At 46.0% G+C, this 27,639-nt stretch overlaps 2 protein-coding genes across 5 annotated transcripts; one reads left to right on the forward strand and one right to left on the reverse strand.

The window, feature by feature from the left end:
* Positions 1-1,243: 1,243 nt before the first annotated feature.
* LOC309364750 (L-amino-acid oxidase-like) lies at positions 1,244-26,797 on the reverse strand. 4 transcript variants are annotated; one of them, XM_081902612.1, is made up of 9 exons: positions 26,401-26,797; positions 21,250-21,397; positions 19,165-19,322; positions 13,910-14,118; positions 8,216-8,328; positions 4,982-5,183; positions 3,789-3,857; positions 2,878-3,014; positions 1,244-2,164 (listed from the first exon to the last, which is right to left on the reverse strand). In XM_081902612.1, the coding sequence occupies exons 3-9, from the start codon at positions 19,175-19,177 to the stop codon at positions 1,312-1,314; spliced, it is 1,596 nt and encodes a 531-aa protein (XP_081758738.1). In that variant the 5' UTR covers positions 19,178-19,322; positions 21,250-21,397; positions 26,401-26,797; the 3' UTR covers positions 1,244-1,311. The 4 variants fall into 4 exon arrangements, with proteins under 4 accessions (XP_081758738.1, XP_081758736.1, XP_081758735.1 ...); XM_081902610.1 differs by lacking the exon at positions 26,401-26,797 and adding an exon at positions 22,708-22,802; XM_081902609.1 differs by lacking the exon at positions 21,250-21,397.
* On the forward strand, positions 22,687-26,406 carry LOC309365247 (lymphocyte antigen 6 complex locus protein G5b-like). Its single transcript, XM_081903481.1, has 3 exons — positions 22,687-22,808; positions 23,459-23,572; positions 26,150-26,406. The coding sequence occupies exons 1-3, from the start codon at positions 22,754-22,756 to the stop codon at positions 26,275-26,277; spliced, it is 297 nt and encodes a 98-aa protein (XP_081759607.1). The 5' UTR covers positions 22,687-22,753; the 3' UTR covers positions 26,278-26,406.
* Positions 26,798-27,639: the final 842 nt, after the last annotated feature.

The raw sequence follows: 27,639 nt of genomic DNA on the forward strand, positions 1-27,639 counted from the left end.
TTATCTCTGGCAAAGATTGGCAGAAATTGAAGGTAGGAAGTCAACAGCAGAGAAATATGCAAGCCCAAAAGTGCTCGTTTTCATGCGATCTGATGCGTAACAGCAGTGACCAGAGGAGGAAGGACTGCAGAAAGAAAATGTGCCATGAAGCACCTGCTGCAGCACAACCGGACACCTTCATTTGCCCTAGCTGCAACAAAACATGTCTCTCCCAAACAGAAAAGATTGTAAAATTTTCTTATATGCGGTAACTGCAGCAAGAATATTACTGGCCCAGAAATGGAAGCAAGAAGAATTACCAAGGTTGGAAGAATGGAGGATGAAACTAATGGACTACACAGAATTGGATAAGCTAACAGGAAGGATCCGAAACTGGTGGGACCAGAGATTCACTGAAGACTGGACTAAATTTACAGAATATCTGAAATGTATTTGTGATGATCAAACTACGTTTGTAGGTTTACAAGAAGTTCTGTGAGGAGTAATTTAAGAAATATTGTAAAAATGGAAAGGGAGAGATGATCTGTTAAGAAATGTAAAGGCAATATTAAGTCAAGAATTGCGAGATGTGAACACGACGGAGGATTATCAGAGGAGCTGAAGGGAGTCCAAATAAGAATATGTGTGTAATAATCTGTGTGGTATGTCTTTAAAATTTTAAAATTTTGTAAGCTAAAACTAATAAAAAATATTAAAAACAACAACCACCAAACATGTCTCTCCCGTATCAGCCTCTACAGCCACAGTAGTGGCTTGATAATCTCTCAGAGAGAGTTTTCTTATGCTTTCTCCACCCTGGATTGGCCACATGGGTCTATAGAGTAGCCAGTCATGGTCAAAGCAAAAACAGGATGTCATCACTTAGCAGGTACAAATTAGGTATCTGATGACATTGCTGCGATCAAGTGAGGCAAGCAAGAATGAGGGTGACTCTTCCTAGATGAGTCACATGGATGATCCCAACCAATTGGTGAGCATGACCCTTCTATTGTGTTACGTAGCCAAACACATCTGATTATGTGATACGTGATAACATTACTAAGGGTGACGGAGGTCAATTTGAAGCGCTGCAAAGCCACATCTAGAAGATCCCCACCTGACTGACAACAACTGAAGATGTGGACTCAGAGGTAGAGGCATATTCAAAAGACCCGAGTGGGGGCAACTTAAAAGAGCAGGCGAACCATTTCACAAGGGCTTACAGAATAATATTCCATGTGTTTTCAAACACTGATGAAAATGATTCAGATGAGTCATCTTTATTTACTCACTGCTTCTGAATTTTTAAAGGCGGCATAGCCTTACAACGGATCAAGGAGGTTTACAAACTTCCGAGCCACCCCCTTGATCACCAAAAATGCCTGTCTGGTGACCACAGCCCTGTGCCCCTGTGTGCCGGTGGACATCCCTGGCTGCCCTCAGGGCTGATTTCATCGCAGTGTCAATCCAACCATGTGGCAAAGCCGTGTGCTCTCCGGCAAAATAGACCCTCCCCTCCTTGTGGGCGAGGGCCTCCGCGTGTTCGCTCAGCTGGTAAGGCCTGAAGAGGGTGAAGGCCCCCATGGCGTGGGGGTCCAGGTTCCATTTTTTGACCACCCACCGGCTGCAAAGACGCCTCAGCTCTTCCAGGGGGCGCTGGTGGATAGTGGACAAGTCCCTCAGAACCACGTCGACAGCCTGTTGGGGGCTGAGGGGGGCGAAAAACTCCGAGTCGTCCCCATAAGTCTGGGAGCCCAGGATGACCCCCAGGCCGCTGGAGAAGTTGTGGTTGGGGTAAGTGGTTATCCTGGAGGGCAGGTCACTGATGGAGGTTCCACCGTAGATCTCTTCTCCTTCTTCCTCCCAGAACTTCTTAGAACAGGCCAAGGCCACTTTGGTGGCTCCTGTGGAGCGCAGAGAACGGAGCGCCTGGGTCTTGGCAGGCGAGAGGGGAGGGTGGAAGCGGATGAGGCGTGTGGCCTCTGCCGTGGACGTGACGATGACGTAGTCAGCCAGGATGGTGTCCGGCAAGGCCAGGGAGCTGGAAGGATGGTAGAGCACCGAAACCGTGTCCCCTTCTCTGAGGATCTCCGTCACGGTGCTGTTGAGCATCACGGTGCCAGCTGGGAGCGACTGGTGAATAGCCCTGGGCAGCATATCGAACCCGCCAGCGATCTCATCGTACCTGGAGGTCAAGAAAAGGCGGAAGAGGAGTCGTTTCTGCTAGACATGCTCATTCAACTACCAGGAGTGTGTGTGTGTGTGTGTGTGTGTGTTTATTTATTTATTTATTTATTGAATTTATATACAGTGGAATCTTGGTTCTCGAACTTAATTCGTTCTGGAAGTCCGTTCGACTCTCGAAACGTCCCAGACATGTGGGTAGGGGGGTGGGATTCCTCACACAGGCCCTCCACACCTCCTGATCCCTCCACCCGTTCCCATGTGTTTAGCAGAATAAAAAGGTAAAGGGACCCCTGACCATTAGGTCCAGTTGCAAAAGACTCTGGGATTGCGGTGCTCATCTCGCTTTATTGGCCGAGGGAGCCGGCATACAGCTTCCGGGTCATGTGGCCAGCATGACTAAGCAGCTTCTGGCGAACCAGAGCAGCACACGGAAATGCCGTTTACCTTCCAGCTGGAGCAGTACCTATTTATCTACTTGCACTTTGACGTGCTTTCGAACTGCTAGGTTGGCAGGAGCTGGGACTGAGCAACGGGAGCTCACCCTGTTGTGGGGATTCAAACCGCCGACCTTCTGATCAGCAAGTCCTAGGCTCTGTGGTTTAACCCACAGCACCACCCGCGTCCCGGTTTAGCAGAGTACTGAAAAGTAAATTCCCCTTCATGGGGAATTTCCCCCAGGGAGCCAGCACCTATGCAACCGGCTTTCATTACCTCTTTTCACGGGTAAACAGGAAAACTTCTCGGAGGAATTCAATGAAACTGCGGGAAAACTCCGCGCTCAGGTTAATCAGGTCTCCAATCATTCGGACGGCTGCGTGGCTTAGATTTCCCTTTTCGATCAGATATGCCTGTGAAGGTGGAAGAGTATATGAGGAATAATATGGCTGCGCTCAAGTGGAAATATTGATAGAGCTTAAACACATCTTTGCCTAAAATTCAAAGGCTGCCGTATACCCTAAATTAAAAATAACTAAACTAACAAGTTTTGAAAACCGTGTTCCAAATTTCAACATACACGTTTCAATGTCAAAACTCAAAGGATGAGTTTTCCTTGTGAAAGCTTAACAATTTTCCGTCCCACTTCTCAAAGCATGAGTTGTATTCCAAAATCCAAATTTCAGGTGTTGACTTTTAAAAAATTGTACTCTAGACTTTGAAATTGAATGTCTCGAAATAATTGAATTCAATTAAACAAACTGGCTTTTTTTTATTGCAGTCATTATACACATGGTAGCACTCTGCTGCCCCCTGGTGGCAGAAATGCAAGGTTTTTGCAAACTTACATGAACTTGGGCCAATGTTGGCTTGTAGTTTAGTTTGGCCAGAACAGACTCATATGAATTATGAATGGATGTAGAGGTCTGCACTTAACAGTGCCAAACCAGTCATGGAACTGCCACTGCTCTCTGTCCCTTTGCTATTTCCAACAGCCAGTAAAGTGAGATGGGGCTGGAGAGATGCAAATCACAGCATTGCACAAGCAAGAACATTTCCATGTCTTGTGTATCATCGAATGGGGCTCTCAATTCCGCAAAGTAATGTAATATATATAAAAAGAGGGAGAAGCAGATCCGTGCCAGAAACATCAAATATCACCCACGTATATCAATAAAACCGAGCACCTTGAGAGAATAGGCATCGTATTTTTCAAGCACATGGCTGCAGTTTGATCTCGCCAAGTCCTCTTCTATCTGAAGGGCACAAACGAAGATGGGTTATTGTAGGACTATGAATGGCAAAGTGTGTCCTCCTTTTCTCCCCATCAACCTCAGGTTTAGAGAAACAGAAGGTTAAATAATAATAATGATGATGATGATGATGATGATGATGATGATGATGATGATGTTAGACTTATATACCACATATCACATAGTTTACAACATAAAATAAAAACAAAAATAAATAAAAAACTGCTTCAGCCTTGTATACCTGGAGGAGCATCTCCACTCGCACTGAGATCCAGCTCCCAGGGCCTTCTGGTCATTCCTCATTGCAAGAGGTGAGGCTACAGGGAACCAGGCAGAGGGCCTTCTCAGTAGTGGCACCCGCCTTGTGGAATGCCCTCTCATCAAATGTCAAGCAGATAAACAGTTATGTGATTTTAAAAGACATCTGAAGGCAGCCCTGTTTAGAGAGGTTTTTAGTGTTTGATGTTGCATTGTGTTTTTGCTATTTTTTTTTGTTGGGAGCCACCCATATGTTCTAGGTCTAACTGAATTATCACTGTTGGGACTTTTTACATTTCACTTCCCTCCTGCACCACTGTGTACAATTATGCCCATTTACAGACCCCTCTCTCTCTCTCTCTCTCTCTCTCTCTCTCTCTCTCTCTCTCTCTCTCTCTCTGTGTGTGTGTGGTCTTCCAAAGCAACTACTCTATTCCGAACTTAAAAATGGAAAGCGTAATGCTGGTGGTCAACAAAAGAGGTTTAAAGACTGTCTCAAGGCAAATCTTAAAAAATGCAGTACAAACACTGACAACTGGGAAACACTGGCCTGCGAGCGCTCCAGTTGGAGAACAGCCTTTACCAGAGGTGTCATGGGCTTTGAAGGCACTCAAACTCAGGACGAAAGGGAGAAACGTGCTAAGAGGAAGGCAAGCTCAGCAAATCCACACCGTGATCAACTCCCACCCGGAAACTAATGTCCCCACTGTGGAAGGATGTGTAGATCCTGAATCTGTTGGCAACTGTGTTCACAAACACACGCATGCACACACACACACACACACTCATTTATTTCATAAAATTTATACACTACTTGATGGTTTTTTAAAAAAAACACACCTCAAAGCGGTTTACAAAAAGAAACTCACCGGTTTCAACGCTTCATAATACAGCTCCACAGCAGACTTCCCACGTTCGGAGGGATCTACAGGGTATCCCAGAATGTCTGGATTCTTCTCCACCTCTTTGACTCTGGCTCGGATATTGTTCACCAGGTACCAGGCGTTGCCATTGCCATCTGAATAATGGTTTAATTTCAGGCCATATTTTGCAACATATTCCCGGACAATTCTGCATGGAGGTAGAGAGAGCCAATGGGCGGATCAGAGGGGAAGAGTAGGAGGAAGGATGGTTAACAGAGGGGAAGAATGGGTATTAAACATAAAGGGGTGTGTTTATTATGCCATTAGTCTTTGATTTCCTGTGTTTAGTTTTTCTTCATAGTTTGTTCCCTTATTGTGCCTCCTGTTCCGTTGCCATAGTCTACCAGGGTCTGACCCATGTCCCATCAGAGACTTTACTATATAGGGTGGAGAACTTTGACGAGGAAAGGGTTCAGGAAACTTCCTCAGAGAACCACCAGCATCTCATTCACAGGTTGGTCCTCATCCATGACAGGGCCTTTTCAGTGGTGGTCCCCAGGTTGTGGAATGTGCTACACAGTGAGGTGTTCCTGTCTCCATCAAGGAGGGATTTGAAAAGGTTCCTGATTACACAGGAATTTGGTGTCTGAAGAAGAATGCTCCTGGCAAACTCGAGATGGATGCTTAAAGAAGGTTTAAAATTGTAACACCTTTTAGATGTTTTTAATTATTTTTTAGAATGTTTTGATCTGTTTTATAACATTTCTCTTTGTTCCTGTTTTTAAATTGTATACATGTTTGCCACCCTGGACTCCTTAGAAGAAGGGCAGGGTATAAATTAGATAAACAGGCAAAAAACAAACAAACCCAAACACACCAGAGGCCTTCTGGAAACACAGGCCTGCCAGCATTCCCTGCAGTATCTCTGTCTTTCCAACCTCCCAGAAGCAGGGTTCCCTGCAATACTTCTGTTGTCCCAACCTCACAGAAGCCAAAGACTTTAAAATAAGCTGAGGGCCCTTTAACTACCCTTTCAGCGCCTCTAGGCTGACAGAGCTGACTAGGTTTGATCAGCCTGCATAAGACTTCCCTTGGTACTAGCTCTCTGCACAGACAACATTTCAGGTAGCCGCTTGCCTTAGCAGGACTCATTGGAGCTGTCCAAGGTGCTGAAAGTTTATCACCTGCCCTGGGAGCTTCCCACTCCCACAGAACTGGACAGTCGCTGGCTAGATTGCAACCTGGAGAGTTGCCTTTAAATTCTGCTGCCTGAATAGGAGATGTAATGGATGTGGCTTCTCCCCCCCAGTATCCTCCCACCCACTCGTCCCACACCTGCTGTAACAAGCTGGATCTCAGCAGGTGGGAAAGGGTGTGGACTAGAGGAAAACAAAATAGGGGGAAGCCCCAACTGTCTCTTCTCCTGATTCAAGAGCGGGAACAAAGTTAAAAGGGGAATATCTCTAGCTTGCAACTTGGCAATCATATGGCCTGTTGCTGGAGCAATCTCTTTCTTTCTTTCTTTCTTTTCTTTCTTTCTTTCTTTTCTTTCTTTCTTTCTTTCTTTCTTTCTTTCTTTCTTTCTTTCTTTCTTTCTTTCTTTCTTTCTTTCTTTCTTTCTTTCTTTCTTTCTTTCCTTCCTTCCTTCCTTCTTTCTTTCCTTCCTTCCTTCCTTCTTTCCTTCCTTCCTTCCTTCCCTTCCTTCCTTCCTTCCTTCCTTCCTTCCTTCCTTCCTTCCTTCCTTTCTTTTTCTTTCTGTCTCTTTTTCCCCAAAAAGCTGGTTCCAAATATTCTGTTACACTCTAGCATGACCAAGAAGCACAGCCCCAGAAACACAAAGGCTGAATTCATAATGTCCGGGATCAGCAAGAGATAAGGAACAGGTTCAACTCTTACCCAGTCGTGTCAGTGTACCTTTGCATCCTGACATATGAATGGCTGTCATCCATTCCTACGAGGCAAAGGTAAGGTGCTACATTTGGGGACATGATGAGACATGCCCTCTCCCTCTGAAACTGGACACTCCACTTCTCTGACTTTGATCATGCAGGGGAAGTTGTAGTGCAGAAGAACCAGCGTGGTGTAATGGTTAGAATGTCGGACTAGGACCTGGGAGACCAGGGTTCAAATCTCCACTCAGCCACAAAGTTCACAGGGTGACCTTGAGCCACTCACTGCCTCTCAGCCTAACCTACCTCACAGTGTTGTTGTGGGGATTAAATGGGGAAGGGGAGAACCATGGAGGCCCCTTTGAGCTCCTTGGGGGAAAAGGTGGAGACAGTACAAATGCAAATAAATGAATGAATGAAGTATGCAATGACCAAACATTCAAAAAAACTTTCTGATAGTAAGAGCAGGTCGGCAGTGGAACAGACTCCAATGAGAGGTGGTGGACTCTCCTTCCTTGGAGGTTTTTAAGCAGAGGTTGGATGGCCATCTGTCATGGCTGCTTTAGCTGAGATTCCTGCATTGCAGGGGGTTGGACTAGATGACCCTTGGGGTCCCTCCCAAGATTCTATGATTTAGTGACCGCAGGGCTCCACTGCACACCATAGGGTCCCCTAAAATTGCAATGCCTCCCACCTCTGCACATGCTGCATGACATGATGACGGGCATCTTACCATCAGACTCATTTCAGTTTTGTTCCTGATTTTGTTCTCATTGAGTCACAGAATTGCAGATTTGGAAGGTACACCCCAAAGGTCATCTAGACCAACCCTCTGCAACGTAGCAATCGCTGCTAAAGAATCCCTGACAGATGGCCGCCGAACCTCTGCTTAAAAACCTGCAACAAACTAGAGTCCACAACCTTCTGAGATAAGTCTGTTTTACTGTCAAACAGCTCTTAAGTTTTAACAAAACATATTATCATCAGAAAGATCTTCCTAATATTTGAAGAAGAGAAGAAGAGTTTGGATTTGATATCCCACTTTATCACTACCCGAAGGAGTCTCAAAGCGGCTAACAATCTCCTTTCCCTTCCTCCCCCACAACAAACACTCTGTGAGGTGAGTGAGGCTGAGAGACTTCAGAGAAGTGTGACTAGCCCAAGGTCACCCAGCAGCTGCATGTGGAGGAGCGGAGACGCAAACCCGGTTCCCCAGATTACGAGTCCACCGCTCTTATCCACTACACCACACTGGCTCTCATTTGAAGGTGGCTGTCATACCAACTGTCTTTCCCTCCATCAAATGTTATCAGCCACACACCACCATGGGAATATCACTGCCCCTTCTTACCTGTGGCTGAAAGGCAGGCGCCTCGGGCCCAAATCCACATACCAGCCCCCCTCGGGATCACGGTAAGTCTCCATCCTGCCTCCCACACAGCTGCTGGCTTCTAGAATTGTCACCTGGGGGGGTGGGCAAAAGAAGAACTATAATTGCAGTGGTTGCAAAATGGGCTCCACTGAACAATGTTGAAGAATGTCCCCATGGGAAAGGGCCAAAGTGTTTTGTTTTATGAGAATACCCAGTCCAATATTTATAGACCTGATTATAGTAGCTTTCCTCAGTCTCCAGATGTTGGACTGCAACTCCCATCAGCCCCTGCCAGCATGGCAAATGGTCAGGGATGATGGGAGCTGTAGTCCCTGGACGATCTGTCACTGGCACCTTATTCTAGGCAGGTTAAGCAAATTATATCATACCAGCAGATTCAGGTGTCAAGAGACGTCTGGTGACTCATGCTGATTTCATTCATTCATCTCCGGTGAGTTTGTAATTAAAACTTACAAGCCTTGGATATTGGCTGTTACCTTTCAGAAGTTGCTGCCACGTTGGATCTGCTGGTGTTATTCAAGGGCAATTATCAACTTGCTGTCAGATTACTTAGCCTGAGTGTTCTACCTGCTAAGTTTGCCTGGAAGTTACACTGTTGAGGAATGCTTGATGCCAGTACTGGGGACTGGCAAAATGGACAAGCTCAGGGGTAAAATCTGCTCTCAGAATGGACTTAGGCTGGTGGCACTGAGGGGAAAAGAAATGGACCCTGCTGATACCTTATTGAAACACAAGCTGCAAGAAGCATCTTTCTGTAGAAGATGCTACTAGAGAGTGGGGACTGTGCAGATTCGAAATGGCCAAGTTTGCAGGAACATCAGCTTTGAGTTCATTGAGTCGGAAGGACTGGGCAGTGTTCTTCTGGCATGCGAGCGCTGACTTGCATTCAGCCGCTGCTGAAGTCTGGGTTGTATTGTGTAGGCCAGGGGTCAGCAAACTTTTTCAGCAGAGGCCGGGCCACTGAGCCTCAGACCTTGTAAGGGGCCGGAAAAAATATATGAATGAATTCCTATGCCCCACAAATAACCCAGAGATGCATTTTAAATAAAAGCACACATTCCACTCATGTAAAAACACCAGGCAGGCCCCACAAATAACCCAGAGATGCATTTTAAATAAAAGGACACATTCTACTCATGTAAAAACATGCTGATTCCTGGACCATCCGCGGGCCAGATTTAGAAGGCGATTGGGCCGGATCTGGCCCCCAGGCCTTAGTGTAGGCTCTTCTTCGGTGGTTGGGGCAGACTCCCCTTGGGAGGCACAGAACAGCTGAAAGGGTGCAGATGCCAGCAGTGTTGGCTCGGGATTTTGGAGGGCTCATGGGAAAGACTCCTTTCCCTCCAAGAGTCTAGCTCCTCACGACTTTCACAGCCAGCTGATTGTCCTCATCACCACTGCTGCCATTGGCTTGCTTGCCAGGGAGAGAGCCAATCAGCAGGCAGTGGCAACTGCTGCTCTACCTCCCAGCCACCACTGTTCCCTTAGGTGGGTGCTTCTCCATTTAGCTCTGTATATAGTTTTTATAATAGTTGCTGTAGATAGAATAAAAGTAGTTATTCTACAGAGCTGTTCTCCGAGTGGTTTATGCTCTGCTATACTCTGCTGTGCAACGACTGTCTTCGGAAGTGAATCTGGTGCTCACAACTCTGAGTTGTGAGTCCACAGCACTTTGACCTGTTCCTGTGCAGAAGGTGGTCTCTGGAAGTGCTACCCCAGCTCGCCTGGCCCAGTCGGGGCTGAAGTGGATGAGTCCAGTCGGCACTGGCTCAAGGGCGATGCTGACAAGACTCTCTGTCTGAAATATTGGAGAGCCGCTCAGTAAACAATCCTAAGCTAGGAGGACCATGGGTCTGTGTTACGTACTGAGTTGAACAGGATCCAAAATGCAGCAGTCTGATTGGTCCTAGAACAATAGGATTCAGAATGCAGCAGTCTGATTGGTCCTAGAACAATAGGATTCAGAATGCAGCAGTCTGATTGGTCCTAGAACAATGCAGCAGTATGATTGGTCGGTAGGAGCCACCCAATCCAGCTCCAGATGGAAGTGAATCCACAACCTGATTGGCCTACAGGAGAATTCCGGAATTAGCCAATCACGTGCAACCCATTGTGTAAATAATGTATACAAAGCAGATACTTTGGAGAAGCTTTCATTCCTCCTCACCGCTATGAGCTGAATAAAGAGCATGAAATCCACTCAGTTTCAGTTTGGTTCAGCAAAGGAGAGCTTCCTACGCTCCTTTGTCTGCAACTTCAGAGATGTCTCTTCCTTTGCTCTCCTTTCTAAGGTCAGTGCTGGATTAGTGCCCTGATCAACAGATCTTTTGCACACACTAGGATGCACAGAGACACCAGTGCGCAAGGATCTTTGCATGCTCTGCTGTGTTACAGGTGTCTGGTCCTGGGTTAGGAGGGCAGACAGCAGAATAAATTTTGGCGGGGGGTCGGAGCTAGCTCCAAAACAAAATTGAGAAAAACAGGTCAGGAGACAGGTAGGTGAATTCTGTTCCGCGGCCTGGTGCTTTCAATCAGCTAACATCTTGAAAACGTCACATTCTGGAGGAACTGTTTGTCAGAGATTACCCAAGGTCCCTGAGGGAAAGGTCTGTTTTTCTGGTTATGATTACAGCTCTGTTTCAGAACAGATGCACCTGTATAAATAAAGCCACAAGATCTGACTCACTGGCAACTGCTCTGTTGGGAAACCAGACTGCTGTGCCTTGGTTAGCTCCTTGGCAAAGTGTCAACAGATTTGGGGTCAAAAATACATGGGTGATCCTGACATATTCTGGATCTCCATTCCCATGCATGGCATAGGAAGCTGCCTTTATACTGAACCAGATGCAATCCAGCCAAGCAAAAACACTTGTGCAATGCAGGGATGTAAAGGTAAAGGGACCCCTGACCATTAGGTCCAGTCGTGGCCGACTCTGGGGTTGTGGCGCTCATCTCGCTTTACTGGCCGAGGGAGCCAGCGTACAGCTTCCAGGTCATGTGGCCAGCATGACTAAGCCGCTTCTGGCGAACCAGAGCAGTGCACAGAAACACCATTTACCTTCCTGCTGGAGCAGTATCTATTTATCTATTTGCACTTTGATGTGCTTTTGAACTGCTAGGTTGGCAGGAGCAGGGACCGAGCAACGGGAGCTCACCCCGTCGCAGGGATTTGAACTGCTGACCTTCTGATCAGCAAGTCCTAGGCTCTGTGGTTTAACCCACAGTGCCACCCGCGTCCCTAATGCAGGGATGTAGCCGGGGAGAATTTTGAGGGCAAGATGTAGAAGCCCAGAGGGCCAAATTCCACACCCTGGCTATCTACCTTCCCCATTCTCTTGAATATGTCTTGCACATTGTGGCACAGCAGGTCACCAATAAAACAGAGACTTGCCAGATTTGCAAAAACAACAAAAGAAGTGATCATGCCTGCCATCTACATATTTAATTGCCTGGCGGTTTGTGCAACTGCACACTCCGTGGCCCACCCAGTTTTTTCATTTGTTTTTCATAAGCTTGCCCTGCAGCAGAAAATAGTAATTAAGTCCTGCCAGTTGGCCCTGTTGATGGGGGGAAAGTATATAGCAAACGTTATTAGACTGGAATGAGCCTGCTCTGCAGGAGCAGAGGGCGGGGAGGGGGGGCAGGCAGACAGGGAATCTAGGCTGAGTGAAGCTCTTGTTTTTCTACTCGCACCTGGGTCTCAAGTGGAGCCAGCATCCCCTAGAGGAGTAAGGCTGCTATTGGAGCCACTCAGCCCCTGAACCTGCCAAACTATGCTGAAGAAAGCGATGGTGTAAGACAAGGGTCGCCGACGTGACATCCTCCGGATTTTTGGGAATACAACTCCCATCAGCTCCCAGCCAGAGTGGGATGATGGGAGCTGTAGTCCAGGACATCTCGAGAGTACAACGTTGACAGGTGCCGCCATGATGAAAGCTGTATATGCCGTAGAGACCATATCATTATGCCTAGGACCCTCGTACCTACGGGACTGCCTCTCCCAGTATGCCCCATGGATTTAAGGTCCATAAATAGCAACATCCTAGAGGTCCCAGGCCCTAAGGAAGTTAAATTAGCCTCAACCAGAGCCAGGGCCTTTTCAACACTGGTTCCGGCCTGGTGGAACGCTTTTTCTCATGAGATCAGGGCCCCGCGGGATCTGATTTCTTTCCGCAGGGCCTGTAAGACAGAGTTGTTCCACCTGGCCTTTGGCTTGGAGCCAATTTGATTCCCTCCCCCTCTTTCTTTTTTCCTTTCTCCTCCTGTGATGAGGCTGCATTTTAATGTTTAAATGTTGTTTTTAAGTTGTATTCATTCAACTCGTTTTTATTATTGGTTGTTAGCTGTCCTGAGCCTCCCCTGGCCTTGGCTGGGGAGGGCAGGGTATAAATAAAATTTATTATTATTACTATTATTATTATTATTATTATTATTATTATTATTATTATTAAGAAAGGCTATCCTCTGTATTCTCAGGCACCAGAAAGGGGGACACCTTTTTAATTTCCCTCAATACAGTGGAGGGGTGCTGTGTCAGGAGCACTGTGGGAAATTAAAACAGCAGCTCCCAAGCCCAATCGTCTGGAGCAAATGTTTGTCTAAATGGGAGCCCAGGGCAAGTGTCAATTATAGTCCCTTCCAGAGTGCTGTGGCCCCAGCATCTGCCTGAAGATGCCATGTGTCAATGTCAGGCTTGGTACTTTGAAATGTAAACCTGGCTCTACAAAGACCAGGGCTTGAAAACTGGAAGACAGTCTCAGGAACGCACATACCGTCCTCCTCCTATTCCCTCAATCCCTTCTGAGGACAAATTCTCCCTTGTTGGCTTTAACCAGTGCTTTTTTTCTTTAAAAAGGGGGTACTCTCATTTTTCCTACTCATATTGAAATAGTGCCCTTCAATGAGGCCAAACTTAGATTCACAAAATGTTTAGGGGCATGTGTACCCCCCAGAAAAAAGCACTGCCTTTAACCATGGTTTAGCAGTACATATACGCCGAGGTTAGCTATGGTTCCTATTCAGGTACATTCCCAGTGCTTGCTTTAACTGTTGTTTGCAAGAAAGTAGGATTACATCTGCACCAGGTCACACTGGAAGCAACCCCTTGGTTTCCCCCAGAATATGCACGGGATGGCTAAACAACAATCCATATTTCATACACGTCCATCGTTTTCTTTTCCCGGCTTGCAAACCCGTTTGCAGAAACCATTGTCCCCATTTTTTTTGTCATTTGGTAGGGCGACTCTGCTGTTGCTTCAGAGACTGGATCAGCTTGATCTTAAAGACTGCCTTGTGTCTTTAAATCCAATCATCCTGAGCGAGATAAGAGTTTGGGCAAGGTTGGCTGAAGATTGTGAATCAAGGGGGGCGGGATTTGGGCTTGACTTACAGGAAAGTGGGCTACCAGGGAGAGGGCCTTCTCGGTAGTGGCACCCACCCTGTGGAACACCCTCCCATCAGATAAGCTTTGTAATGTGTAATGCTTCATTATGTTTTTATATACTGTATGTTGGAAGCCGCCCAGAGTGGCTGGGGCAACCCAGTCAGACGGGCAGAGTACAAATACAAAATTGTTATTATTATGCGACCCCTGCCTCACCTGCCCTTGCTTCTCACCCTGCCAATGCCTCCCCTTCTCCTTGGCCCCATCACCTTGTGTCCAGCGTCCAGCAGCACTTTCCCAGCTGTAAGTCCAGCAACCCCGGCTCCCACAATCGCAATCCGTCTCGGTTCTTCAGTTTTGCCCAGCCCATCCTTAGCGATATCCAGCAGCCTCTCATATTCTGGATCCTCAAAACATCTCTCCAAGGGGCTGGGCGTGCTCTTCCGCAGCAGGAGCAGAGCGGCAAGGCCCAGAAGCACTAAGAAGACACACAAACATCAACAGCCTAAGAACATAAGAAGACTGCTGGATCTATTTTAATGGCTTGATTCTTCAACATCAACTCCGTTGGACTGGTCATGTTGTGCGGATGCCTGATTATCGTCTTCCAAAGCACCTACAATGGTACCTTGGGTTACAGACATTTCAGGTTACAGATGCTTCAGGTTACAGACTCCGATAACCCAGAAATAGTACCTCAGATTAAGAACTTTGCTTCAAGATGAGGACAGAAATTGCATGGTGGCGGCGTCGCGGAGGCGGGAGGCCCCATTAGCTAAAGTGGTGTCTCAGGTTAAGAACAGTTTCAGGTTAAGAACGGACCTCCGGAACGAATTAAGTTCTTAACCCGAGGTACCACTGTACTCTACAGTGATACCTCGGGTTACATACGCTTCAGGTTACAGACTCCGCTAACCCAGAAATAGTGCTTCAGGTTAAGAACTTTGCTTCAGGATGAGAACAGAAATTGTGCTCTGGTGGCACGGCAGCAGCAGGAGGCCCTATTAGCTAAAGTGGTGCTTCAGGTTAAGTACATTTTCAGGTTAAGAACAGACCTCCAGAACGAATTAAGTACTTAACCCGAAGTTCCACTGTATTCTGAACTTAAAAATGGAAAGTACAATGCTGGTGGTTAACGAGGTTTAAAGACTCTCTCAAAGGCAAATCTAAAGAAATGTAGTATAAACACAAACAACTGGGAAACACTGGCCTGAGAGCGCTCCAGCTGGAGAACAGCCTTCACCAAAGGTGTCATGGGCTTTGAAGACGCTCAAACTCAGGACACAAGGGAGAAACATGCTAAGAGGAAGGCACGCTTGGCAAACCCTCACCGTGATAAACTCCCACCAATGTCCCCACTGTGGAAGGACATGTGGATCCAGAATTGGCCTCCACAGTCACTTACAGACCTACTGCTAAAACTGATTTCATGGAAGACAAACCTACTTGGCTACAAGTGATCGCCGAAGAAGAAGAAGAGTGGCTTGTTCCAACAGTGGCCAATGAGGTGCCCATGGGAAACATACAAGCAAAGATGTGAGGGCACTTTCCTCTCTCTTCTGATATCTTGTCAACCACATGAATGCCCACGGAAGATAGTTAGCTCTTCATTGTCAAAGCTGTTTCCTCAGCTCCAAATATCTGCACACACCAGCCTTGCATCTAGGCAGCTATTCTACGCTCTTGTTGCAGCAACAGGGGGCCATGCCCTCTTCACCAGCTTATGCACCTCCCCACAACAGGCTGCACACATGCAGCCAGAGACTACGCCTTTGTGGAAGCTGCCTCTGCTCTTTCCACATCCGTTCGCTCCTGGTTCTGGGAGACAGTGTTGCAGGAGAGGCTCGGGAAGCCTCCGGCCCTTCACTTGCCTGACCTGCTTCTTCCTCTTCTTCCTCCAGCTCTGAAGCTTCCCCTGCCTCTCATTCTCAGCTCCTGGCTGGTACAGGTCCCCACAAATCCATGCTCCCCTCTCCTGAGTCAGACTCCAGTCCTGGTTTCCCCAGGCAGCACCTGTGCAATATATGCGTAGCTGCTGCTTGTTTGTTCTGCGGGGTCTTGGTTGCTGCCCTCCAAGAAGCTTCTATGCTTTGAGGATTTGCTTTTGCAATGCACTGCAGTGGCAGTATCTTGCTGCTGAGGGAATGAGGTCCTCACTACTACAACAACCACCACCAGCAGCACTTCTCAAGGGCCATAGCACTTGCAGGTTTGATCAGTTGCACAAGCGTTTTATTGGACAGTGTCTACCCCTTTGCCAATGAACACAGCACTCCTTTCATTTCGTGCTGCAAGGCTCAGTAGCTGGTCCACAAACCGACAACTGAAACAGGAGCTGAAACTCGCTTGTCTCAAGGCCAGGTGCGGAAAACTATATTCTGGTATTTTCAAACTATGAGATCTTATTTCAGCTTAGAGGCTTCGGTATGACTCAGAGGGTTTCTTCAGACTGTTTGTAGTCATGACGAGGGAAGCCACAGTGTATGATTGGCTGAGAGATCAGGAGCTACTTCTGGCAAGCAAAAACACTTTGTCCTTCGAGCCGGAATCGAACCAGCGACCTAAGGATGGCTTGGACGACAATCTACAGTCCTCCGCTCTACCAGCTGAGCTATCGAAGGAACAAGCCCAAAGCTTTCCCTTGTTCTTTTTAACTTGGGATGCGGCTTCCTTTAAAAAAAAGAAAAGGCAGCGATTGGCCTACAGGGCATGGAACTGGAATTTCAATGAAAGCTTCCGTATATTCCTTGAGAAATCTTGACACAAAGTCATGACACTGCAGAGGCAACGGCGGCGGCTGTTGATGATGGATGACTGAAGGCAAGTTAAGTCAATGAACTGAGATGAGGGGGACCCCTTATAACAGAGATGGGGAACCTGTTTGCCTATCCAGAACTACAGCACCTAAGAGCCCCAACGGGCAGGGATGATGTAGAGTCCAGCAACATCTAGAAGAGGTGTGATGAACCTTTGGTCCTCTAAATGCTGCTGAACTACAACTCCCATCATCCTTGGCCATTGGCCATGCTTGCCTACGCTGATGGGAGTTGTAGTTTAGCTGCATCAGGAGGGCCAAAGTTTCGTTCATTCATTCACTTATTCATTCATTTTATTTGTATGCTACTTTTACACACACACACACACACACACACACACACCATGCTCAAAGCAGCTTACAACAAGGGACGCATTACAGCAAGGGATATATTTCAAACAAACGTTACAAAAACAATTCTCCCATAGCTGATCTAAAGAAGAGAAGTGGTCTTCTCAGGCCCAAAAGGAAGGGATAGAGATTTACCTTGGTCTTTTATTTCGAAAGCTTTTCACGTTTCAGCACAACAGCCTGCTGGCTTCTGCCAATGCAGCGACTTAGTTTAAATCCAGCCCAGGATTTTCATGCTTGTGGGTTTTCTTACTATCTTTATATAAAGGGGGGGTGGATGAACGAATTCCTATGCCCCACAAATAAGCCGGAGATGCATTTTAAATAAAAGGACACATTCTACTCATGTAAAAACACGCTGATTCCTGGACCATCTGCGGACCGGATTTAGAATGCGATTGGGCCAGAACCGGCCCCCAGGCCTTAGTTTGCCTACCCATGCTTTAGATCTTAGGCTTGCTGGCGGAGAGGCAGGAAGCCTGGGGAAGACATTCAAAGGGAATATCTCCCATTGAAATTCCAGTTCCACACCCAACCACACCCACAGTTAAAAGGTGAGGCACAGCACCCTAGGCTTGTCCCTTCGATAGCTCAGCTGGTAGAGCGGAGGACTGTAGACTGCTGCCAAAGTCATCCTTAGGTCGCTGGTTCGACTCCGGCTCGAAGGACAGATTTTTTTCCTTGTTCTTGCCAGATGCATCAGCAAATCACGCAGTAAGACAGTATTTGCATGGAGCGCTGAAATTAGTCGTTTGTGCTTTATATTGGTCCGTAATGCGAAAATTTGAGCCTATATTGGCTAGCATCTCTGCTTTCAGCGTTATGCCCTCAAAGAACAGCATTCAGAAACGGTGCCAAGGTTTCCATCTCATGTGTGAAAAATATATTGGACATATGCCAACTTCTTGTTACTTAAGGTTAATGCATCCAAGCCTGTTTCATCTTTTGGCAGTCGTATCAACCCTGGACTGAAAGCTTTCTTGAGGGCCATTTAAAACATCACACACACACACACACACACACACACACACAGAGAGAGAGAGAGAGAGAGAGAGAGAGAGAGAGAGAGAGATCAATTGGTAGAGCATTGGACTCTTAAACTTAGGGTGGTGGGTTTGAACCCCACGTTGCACAAAAAAATTCTTGCATTGCTGGGGATTGGGGTAAATGATTTTCAGGGTTCTTTCCAACTCTACGATTCCATGACAATCACGCCTGAATTTGTCATTAAACAAATGTATGCTCAGTAGTGGTGACCTGACTGAAAACAACTGTTTTCCCCCCGCCCCCCCCACACACATTTTGTTGCCACAGCAATAGCCAAAGAGCTGCTTTTTAAACCAAGAAAGTGGCTTGCCTCTTTGGCAACAGGATATGCTCCAGCAAAAATACTTCAAAGCCAGCTAGAAGTGCTTGCACAAATCTTGCTTGCATGTGCCTATAATCTCTTCATGTCACATACACTGAAATCAGAAAATACATTCCACATTTTTTCCTGGACCCCAATATTCCCTTCCAAAACCTGCCAGGAGGAAAAAAGATATAGATGTTTTAAAAAACTTTTGTTATTGATGTGGTGCCCAAAGACATATATTAAAAAATTAGGCTTCTTTGTAGAGAACCCTGGTCTTGCTTTAAATCTGCATGCAAATCTGTATGGAGATTCCTTAAGCTGAATTGAGTTCATATTTTTTCATATGCCATCTGAAAATTTCAGAATCGGGTTGAAGCGTCTGCAACCCGAGGTACCACTGTATATGTGTTATTGGAGATAGATGTCCTCAGAGAGTAAGCACTAGCCAGGTGAGGGAGATCTTGACCCTGCATGAAAGTCCAGAAACTATTGAAAAGATGCTGTGATCTTGGGTTATTAATTAATAGCTGGAGGCAAATGGGGCCTCCTGCTGCTGCCACGTCGCTGCTGTGCGATTTCTGTTCTCATCCTGAAGCAAAGTTCTTAACCTGAGGTAATATTTCTGGGTTCGTGGAGTCTGTAACCTGAAGCGTATGTAACCTGAAGCATATGTAACCTGAGGTACCACTGTATTTGACTTTCTTCCTGATTGTTTTAAGCGTTCTGTAAAACGCTTTGAGATTTTTCTTAAAAATATAAAGCAGCATAGAAATGAAATAAATAGTAATAGTAATAAACTACAGTACCCAGAATTCTTTTTCTGGGGTGAGGGAGGGAACAATCTTTAAGCGCATGGTGCATACAGAACTTCCATTCCCTCTAATGCCCAGATCCACAACTAAGAGGTTTCAGTACTTTCTGTTTTCCTTCCCTTCCCTTTTGGCTCAGCAACGAGAGGAGAAAGGATTTGCCCATGTAACACCTTAGTCACCTGACATGCTTACCCAACCTGCCCATGGTCCTTGGGCTGGATCCCCAAAAGCTACGGCTGGTGTAGAGAAGAACCAGGGCCGTCTCACAGATGCTGACAGGTTCTCTTTAGCTTGCCTGCTGCTGCCTTTCAGCCACAGCAAAGCACCACGAGGCCTTGAGCATTTGGACTCTGGGAGACAAACAAAAATTCCAAGATCAGCAAGGGGGCGGGTAGGGATGCAGCAGAAGATCAACACAGCACTAGGGCAGAGCAAAGGTGACAGAGAGCTTCAGTAGTAGTCAGAGTGGCTACTGTGGATTAACCCCTTCCTTCCCACACTGGAGGGGAAAAGCAGCTGCCATGCAAGAGCATGGTTGGAGACTTCCCAGAGGAAGAAACAGCATGCTGGTCACTTGGTCAAGCAGCAGGAGCATAGTCGTCTTTGGCCACAGGGGATCATCGACTCCTTACTCCTTTGTTGTTGTTTAGTCATTTAGTCGTGTCCGACTCTTCGTGACCCCATGGACCAGAGCACGCCAGGCACTCCTGTCTTCCACTGCCTCCCGCAGTTTGGTCAAACTCATGCTGGTAGCTTTGAGAACACTATCCAACCATCTCGTCCTCTGTCGTCCCCTTCTCCTTGGGCCCTCCATCTTTCCCAGCATCAGGGTCTTTTCCAGGGAGTCTTCTCATGAAGTGGCCAAAGTATTGGAGCCTCAGCTTCACGATCTGTCCTTCCAGTGAGCACTCAGGGCTGATTTCCTTCAGAATGGATAGGTTTGATCTTCTTGCAGTCCATGAGACTCTCAAGAGTCTCCTCCAGCACCATAATTCAAAAGAATCAATTGTTCGGTGATCAGTCTTCTTTATGGTCCAGCTCTCACTTCCATACATCACTAATAGGGAAACCATAGCTTTAACTATACGGACCTTTGTCGGCAAGGTGATGTCTCTGTTTTTTAAGATGCTGTCTATCCTTACTCCTTACACTTCCTCTATGGGGAAATGATTTATAATGAATTGAAAAGGATGTTTAAAATAATGCTTATAAAAAAACCCAAAAAACCCAGAAGCTTTTCTTTTGGGAATTATAGGGACAGAACTACCTAAACTATATAGAAACTTATTCATGTATGCTACTACAGTGGCAAGAATGTTACTCGCCCCAAAATGGAAAGAAGCAGAAGTCCTAGCAATGGAAGAATGGATATAAAAGCTTATGGAATATGCAGAAATGGTTAAACCTACTGGAAAATAAGAAATCAAGATAACAAACTTTTTATAAAAGAAATGCTTTATTGAATATTTACAGATAAATTGTAAACAGATAAGAACATTGGCAGGATTCTTGTAATAGCCTGCAGTTTTATAAGAGTATATATTTAAAGGAGAGGAATAAATGAATAAAATTAAGTTAATTTGGATATTCAGCAGATATTAAAGCTAAATTTAAGGAACCGCAGAAAGGGGGGAAAGAAGTTAAGTTTTGAAATGTTAAAGTGATTGTGAAATTAGTGAAATGTATAAATCTGAAAAACATTATTTATTTATTTTTAAAATGCTCTATGGCAGGCATAGGCAAACTTGGCCCTCCAGATGTTTTGAGACTGCAACTCCCATCATCCCTGACCATCCTGTAAGCTAAGGATGATGGGAGTTGTAGTCCCAAAACATCTGGAGGGCTGAGTTTGCCTATCCCTGCTCTATTAAAGTAGAATTGGGGAAAATATGGCAATATGGAAAAAAGCTGGATGATAAAAGGTGTAGATGAGGAAGACTGATTTTATATGTATGATGCTCTAAGAGAAAAATACCATCTGTCAGAGGTGGCACAATGCCAATACTTGAAGCAACATCTTTTAAGCAACTTGGTTTGGTCCAGCACCCTTCACAGCCTTTGAGACACCCAAAATTTGGGAGCAACTGGATAATTCATTGGACACTAAAAAGCCAGTGATGACTTTTTATAGATATTTATTATCAACAAATATGTTTGATGTGCAGAGTTTAAAAAACAATTGGGATAAATAATGGGAATGTTCACTGCTACCTAGGAAAATGTTTTGGTATCAGACGTATCAATGGATCTTAAATTAAGATATTTACGACTCCTTACTATTTTGGGAATTGAGTTCCAGATGGGTCCTTATATCAGCCAGCCTCTCTTGCACAGAGACTCCACTGCACAGGGAAAATCCTGTTGGTAGAGCATCAGATTCTTCATCTCAGGATTGTGGGTTTAAGCTCCATGTTGGTCAAGATTCCTGCATTGCAGGGGGTTGGACATTATTATTATTATTATTAGTATTATTAGTATTATTTTATTTATACCCCATCCATCTGGCTGGGTTTCCCCAGGCACTCTAGGCTGTTTCCAGCAAAGTATTAAAATACAATAATTCATCAAATATTAAAAGCTTCCCTTCAGATATCTTCTAAAAGTCAGATAGTTGTTTATTTCCTTGGCATCTGAGGGGAGGGCGTTCCACAGGGCAGGCGCCACTACCAAGAAGGCCCTCTGCCTGGTTCCCTGTAACTTCACTTCTCTCAATGAGAGAACTGCCAGAAGGCCCTCGGAGCTGGACCACACCCTTCTGCATTGGGGAACTTTCCAACTCTATGATTCTGTGTCTTGTGTGACCCACAGGCTGCCTGCCTGTTCAATGCCAAAGTGATACAATGGTGGTCTGCTTGTGGTCAGGATCATCATTATTTTTTGTGAAGTGGGTAGTCAGAAGACAGTTTGCTGTTAGTAATAGACTGGCAAGGAAAAATGGTTTTTAAAGAGCCTGTGTCTCTTGAAACTGATCAAGAGCAAACTCCGAAACTACCTAAACTTGTCTGTATTCCTGCGAAGAGAGAAAAAGGTGGATGTTGCTGGTGAATCTCTCCTTTCTCTTGACACCTACCCTCTCCTACCCAACTCTTAAAACAGGGGTGCCCAAACTTTTTTCAAAGAGGGCCAGATTTGATGAAGTAAACATGTGTGAGGGCTGACCCAAGTTGAGCTTTTTTAAGGATTTTATCCCAGGACATATACTGCCACGGGGGCCAGATTAAATCGGCCAGAGGGCTGGATTAGGGCCCTAAAACAGGCTTTAGACATGCCTGAAAAGAAGCTGAACCCCCTCAGGGTCTTGACCCCCAGTCCTGAACACTACTGGTCTGTTAATCATACATAGAAACCTGCCCTTCTCCCTAGATGCATGTGTTTGATCGTGAAGCCAAAGGGGTGCAAACCCACGTTTTAATGCCCAGCTATGCTTCGCCTTGGCCTCTGGCGTTGACTCGCAAATATTCAACTGTAAGGTTAAAGAGTACCGAAAATAGGGTATGGGAACACACATAGAATCTTGTACATCTCGTTTCCGAGGGTGGTACTCAACTAAGCGTTATGCTGCACAAATCTATTGAAAGCAATGGACCTAACTTAGTCCTGCTCATTAATTTCAATGGGTCTACTCTGAGTACCACCCCCAGTCTTGGGAATGATTAGCCAGCCACTGCACCCACCGCCTACAGATTGTGCTTTTGCAAAGGTCTGTCTCCTGCCAGTGTAGGATGGTTATTTTACCCCTCGACTGAAGATCTCGACTGAGAGAAAAGCAATTGATTCCAAGATGGTTGGGGCTCTGCTCTTTGCCGTTTGTTCCCTTGCTCTGCTTGAATCCGGGGGTAAGTCCTAATAATAATAATAATAACAATAATTTATTATTTATACCCCGCCCATCTGGCTGGGCCTCCCCAGCCACTCTGGGCGGCTTCCAAAAGAATATTAAAATACTGTGATACATCAAACATTAAAAGCTTCCCTAAACAGGGCTGCCTTCAGATGTCTTCTAAAAGTCAGATAGTCGTTTTTTTCCTTTGACATCTGGTGGGAGGGCGTTCCACAGGGCGGGCGCCACTACCTAGAAGGCCCTCTGCCTGGTTCCCTGTAACTTGGCTTCTTGCAGTGAGGGAACCGCCAGAAGGCCCTCGACGCTGGACCTCAGTGTCCGGGTAGAACAATGGGGCTGGAGACGCTCCCTCAGATATACTGGACCGAGGCCGTTTAGGGCTTTAAAGGTCAGCACCAACACTTTGAATTGTGCTCGGAAACGTACTGGGAGCCAATGTAGATCTTTCAAGACCGGTGTTATGTGGTCTTGGCGGCCGCTCACAGTCACCAGCCTGGCTGCCGCGTTCTGGATTAGTTGTAGTTTCCAGGTCATCTTCAAAGTTAGCCCCATGTAGAGCGCACTGCAGTAGTCCAACTGTGTGTTACACAAGGCAGCAGACCTTACAGCAAAAGCAAGGAGGACTCACTCTGCTTTCTTCCCCAGAGAGTGTCAAATGCAACACTTGTCTCATGAAGAGTCCCGATGCCGAGTGCATGACTGGAGTCGAAGGTTGCATGTCTCAGGGAGAAAAATGCATGACCATCCGCATCAGCCAAGGTAAGGGACCCTGGTCTGGTTGCCGCATCATTCAGAACCGGTTGAATTGAGCAGGGAGGACCTGCAGCCCTCCAGGTGCTGCTAGACTACAACTCCCACCATCCCTGACCATTGGCTGGGGCTGATGGGAGTTGGAGTCCAACGACATCAGGAAGGCTGCAGATTCCCTGCCCCGGGTCCAGAGTCTCTCAAAATGTGATCTACCCTATTTTTCACTCCATACGGCGCACCTGACTATAAGGCGCACCTAGTTTTTAGAGGGGGAATTCAAGAAAAAATATATATTTAAAGGGAGCGCTGAGCAGAGCCTGTATACATCCCAGGCTCTGCTCAGCGCTCCCTTTCACTCCCAGAGCTTGCGGGGCTGGCGGGGGAAGCCCGGGTCCCACCCCCAGCCCAAGGGACCACACATTCACTCCATAAGATGCACAGACATTTCCCCTTAGTTTTTAAGAGGAAAAAAGTGCGTCTTATGGAGCGAAAAATACGGTATGTATGGCCCACTTGGGGTCTGCAAGCTCCTTTCAGGTGTCTGCAGAAAGGGAGACCTTTGACTCGTGGAACAGTCAGGAATATCTCTGCTGCCAGACGATGGAAACTGCAGCCATACGAACCAGGGCAGCACTTATTGAGCAGGTTGACTAACACAGGTCTGAAGCCCGTGTTTTCTGTACGTCACTGGTGCAATCTAACAATTCCCCCTAAGACCTTTTCTAGTTCTCCTCAGCACCCTGGCCCAGGGCACTTGATTTTTATAATATGGAACTGGTTTTAGCAGTGATGCTGTTGCTTTGTGTGTGTGTGTGTGTGTGTGTGTGTAGTTTCTTAAATCGCCCACGCACACAAAAAGAGACAGAGGCTGTGTCCACACTCCCATCTACTGCCGTTCCAAAGCAGTTGTCTTTTTAAATGTGTTCACATGTCACAATCCAATATGCATAGGTATCCTGTGCTTTGCTGTAAAAGATACTGCTGTCTGCCACGCTGTTTCTTAAACCAGCCTCAAACTGATTGGAATTCTTACGGCGCTCCTAATTCCTCTCCAGACCCAGCGCAAACACCTTTTGCGTAGGGTAAAGGCATCCCTGCCTGTCAACACATAGAAATCAGAAGAATTTTTCATTAAGTTAGCCCAATGTGGTCTTCTCTTCATCCAGCGTCCCACTGCTGCTGGCTTAGAAAGTGATGAACACAAAGCCACAAACCACATTTCTTTTATCTATCCTGCTGTTTCTTGGGAAACATTTTGATGTGCGCCCCCCCAAAAAAAACCCCAGCTTCGATCTGAATCAAGACAATGAAGGAGCATAAAAAGTACACCCTAGCTGCATTTTAAGCCTGCAATGTATACACAGCATAGCACAGTGGTTAGAGCATCGGACTAGGCCATCGGACTATCCCCACAGAGCGTAGGAGCCAACTCCTAGGAGCCAAGGTCCCTTCCCCCAAAAATATTTTTTGGGGGGGGCTGGGGCCCCCAGACTTGATAGACATTGCAATTCAAATCGTGTACATGCAGCGTGTCATGCGATCAATTATGCAGGGCAGGGCTTACCTGCCCCACCCCCATGCCAGGTTTATGTATAAGCCAAACAACCTATAGCTTAGGGGCCCCACTCTCTTGGCGGCCTCCAAAAAAAATTGAAGGGAAAAACCCCCTGGATGTACATTTCCAAAATATAAGATAAAAAACAAATAAAATAAAACCTTACATACAGCAACAGTGGCAAATGACTTTAGATACCTATTATTCAACGCAAAAAACAGCGACAATTTGTTGTTGACAATGGAGAGCTGGACATATAAAGGGCCCCATTACCTTCAGTAGCTTAGGGCGGCCTCATCAAACCTAAATCCGGCCTCCCCCCCCAAAAATATTTTATTTGAGTTGGCATTACTGCCACTGCTTCTTAGCCTAGCCTACCTCACAGGTTCTAGATTCAGGTAGGTAGCCATGTTGGTCTGGCGCAGTCGAAATATAAAAATAAAATTAAAAAAATGTCCAGTAGCACCTTAAGAGACCAACTAAGTTTTTTCTTGGTATAAGCTTTCGTGTGCATAGGTATCTATGTTTAGGGAAGTTTTTAATATTTAATGCTGTATTGTTTTTAACACTTGATTGGAAGCCGCCCAGAGAGGTTGGGGAAATTCAGCCAGAGGGGCGGGGTATAAATAATAAATTGTTGTTGTTGTTATCATCTGAAGAAGTGCGCAAAGTGTGCATGCACATGAAAGCTTATACCAAGAATAAACTTAGTTGGTCTCTAAGGTGCTACTGGACATTTTGTATTTTTATTTTAAATATTCCTACCCCACAGGGTTGTTGTAGGGATCAAAGGAGGAGGAGAGGAAGAACCATGTGCGCAGCCTTGAGCTCCCTGCAGGAAAGCTGGGACAGAAAAGTGAGGAGAAATTAAACGAATGAATGCAGGCATGGGATAGCAGAAGGGTGGGAGCACCTTAAGAGGCAGCGGTGAGTCAGGAGGAAGTTTACAAGCCCAGAGCTGGTTCTGGCTGCTGCAGTAAGAGGCTGCCAAACTTTCCCTACTTTCCCTTCTTCTCCCGCCCCACCCACAGACGGAAAGGAGAAATTCAGGATCCTGGGCTGCAGCAGACAGAAGAAAAAAGGCTGCGGGGTGAACAAGGAGTCGCACGGCCACCAGGTCAGCATCCGATGCTGCTCTTCGGACTACTGCAACGTCTAGCAAGGAGCTGGGAATCCACCCCCGTCTCCATAATTCTTCCTTCTCTTCCCGCACCTGCTCTCCGTTTTGTCTCCTCGGGAGCCAAGCCAAGACGTGAGAAAAAAGCGGGGAATGGAAACTTACAGATCTTTGCAAAACTCCCCTGGCTTCTCTGAGAATTCCCTCATATTCCGGAAGAAGAATGGCTTCGCTTCCTCATCTCCACCCACAACCCACGTTTGCTTGGCTTCCCTCTCCGGGGCGGCGTTCCTCACCCCTCTTGTCTTCCAGAATATTTGTGGGGTTGAGCAACAGATTATATTGAGGAAACGTAAATGACAGAAAGAAACGATGGAAGTCTGCAAACAGCAAGAGTTGGGGCTTCCACACACACATAATTTCAAATGCATGTGGTTGAAAAATTATGTGATTTAATTGTGTGATTTTTCAAATGATATTTCACTGAAATGGCTCAGTGAGGAAATAAAAGTGAAAGAAAAGAGACCAAAGATATTTGAAAATGTGATGCAATGCGAAATATGAGTACTGTATGAAATTTAATTATTGCAACGAATAAAGAATTATTAGCAAGCTGTTATGATTTTTAGAAATGAGTTCCAAATATCATTGTATTTACAATCTGTGTCTAAAAGCAATCCATTTATATGTTGCAAGAGTTGATTAAAGGCGGGTCATAGCATTATCTTTCCAATGAATCAGTAGCAGTCTTTTGCCAGAAGTTAGGGCACAGACAACTCATCCATGTTGAGCCGCTGTCAAACCTCATATTGTTCGTGTGTGGTTCAAAATAATATTATCTGCCAGCCATGTTAATGGTCAGCAATTTTGAGAAATTAGAGGACGTTGTGGTTATTATTTCACGCATGAATAAATTCTTGTGAAGCATCTCAAAGCAAATTCACAACACAATAAAAAAATAGTAATTCCATACAGTTGCAACCAACAGGTAGGTAGGGTTCAGCATTAATCTGTTAACAAGCCTGGCACAAGATTCTGTATTTGGTTTTCTGCAGAGTTGTTAAGAAACTCCCTTTTGCCTGCCCTCCCCCAAGCTAGTTTCCCAGAGTAGTTTAGCATACAAATTCCTCTTCACAGGGAACTCTGGGAACTGTAGTTCTGTATAGGCTTCCTACCAGCTCTCAGCCTCCTTAATGAACTACAGCTCCCATAATTCTTTAGGAAAAGCCAGGAATGTTTTTAAGGTAGTACAATATTGCTTCAAGTACATGGTGTGTTCTTGATTCTGTCATAGAAACGCAAATCAAACTCTCTGTGGACGCTGCTCCTTTTGAGGCCGGACAGATGAGGCCAGGCTAGTCTTCCCTTTGCCGTAATAAACTTTTGGGAGGCAGAGGTTATAGC

This window comes from Podarcis melisellensis, assembly GCF_964234715.1.
Source record: "Podarcis melisellensis genome assembly, chromosome: 2".
Lineage (NCBI taxonomy): Eukaryota > Metazoa > Chordata > Lepidosauria > Squamata > Lacertidae > Podarcis > Podarcis melisellensis.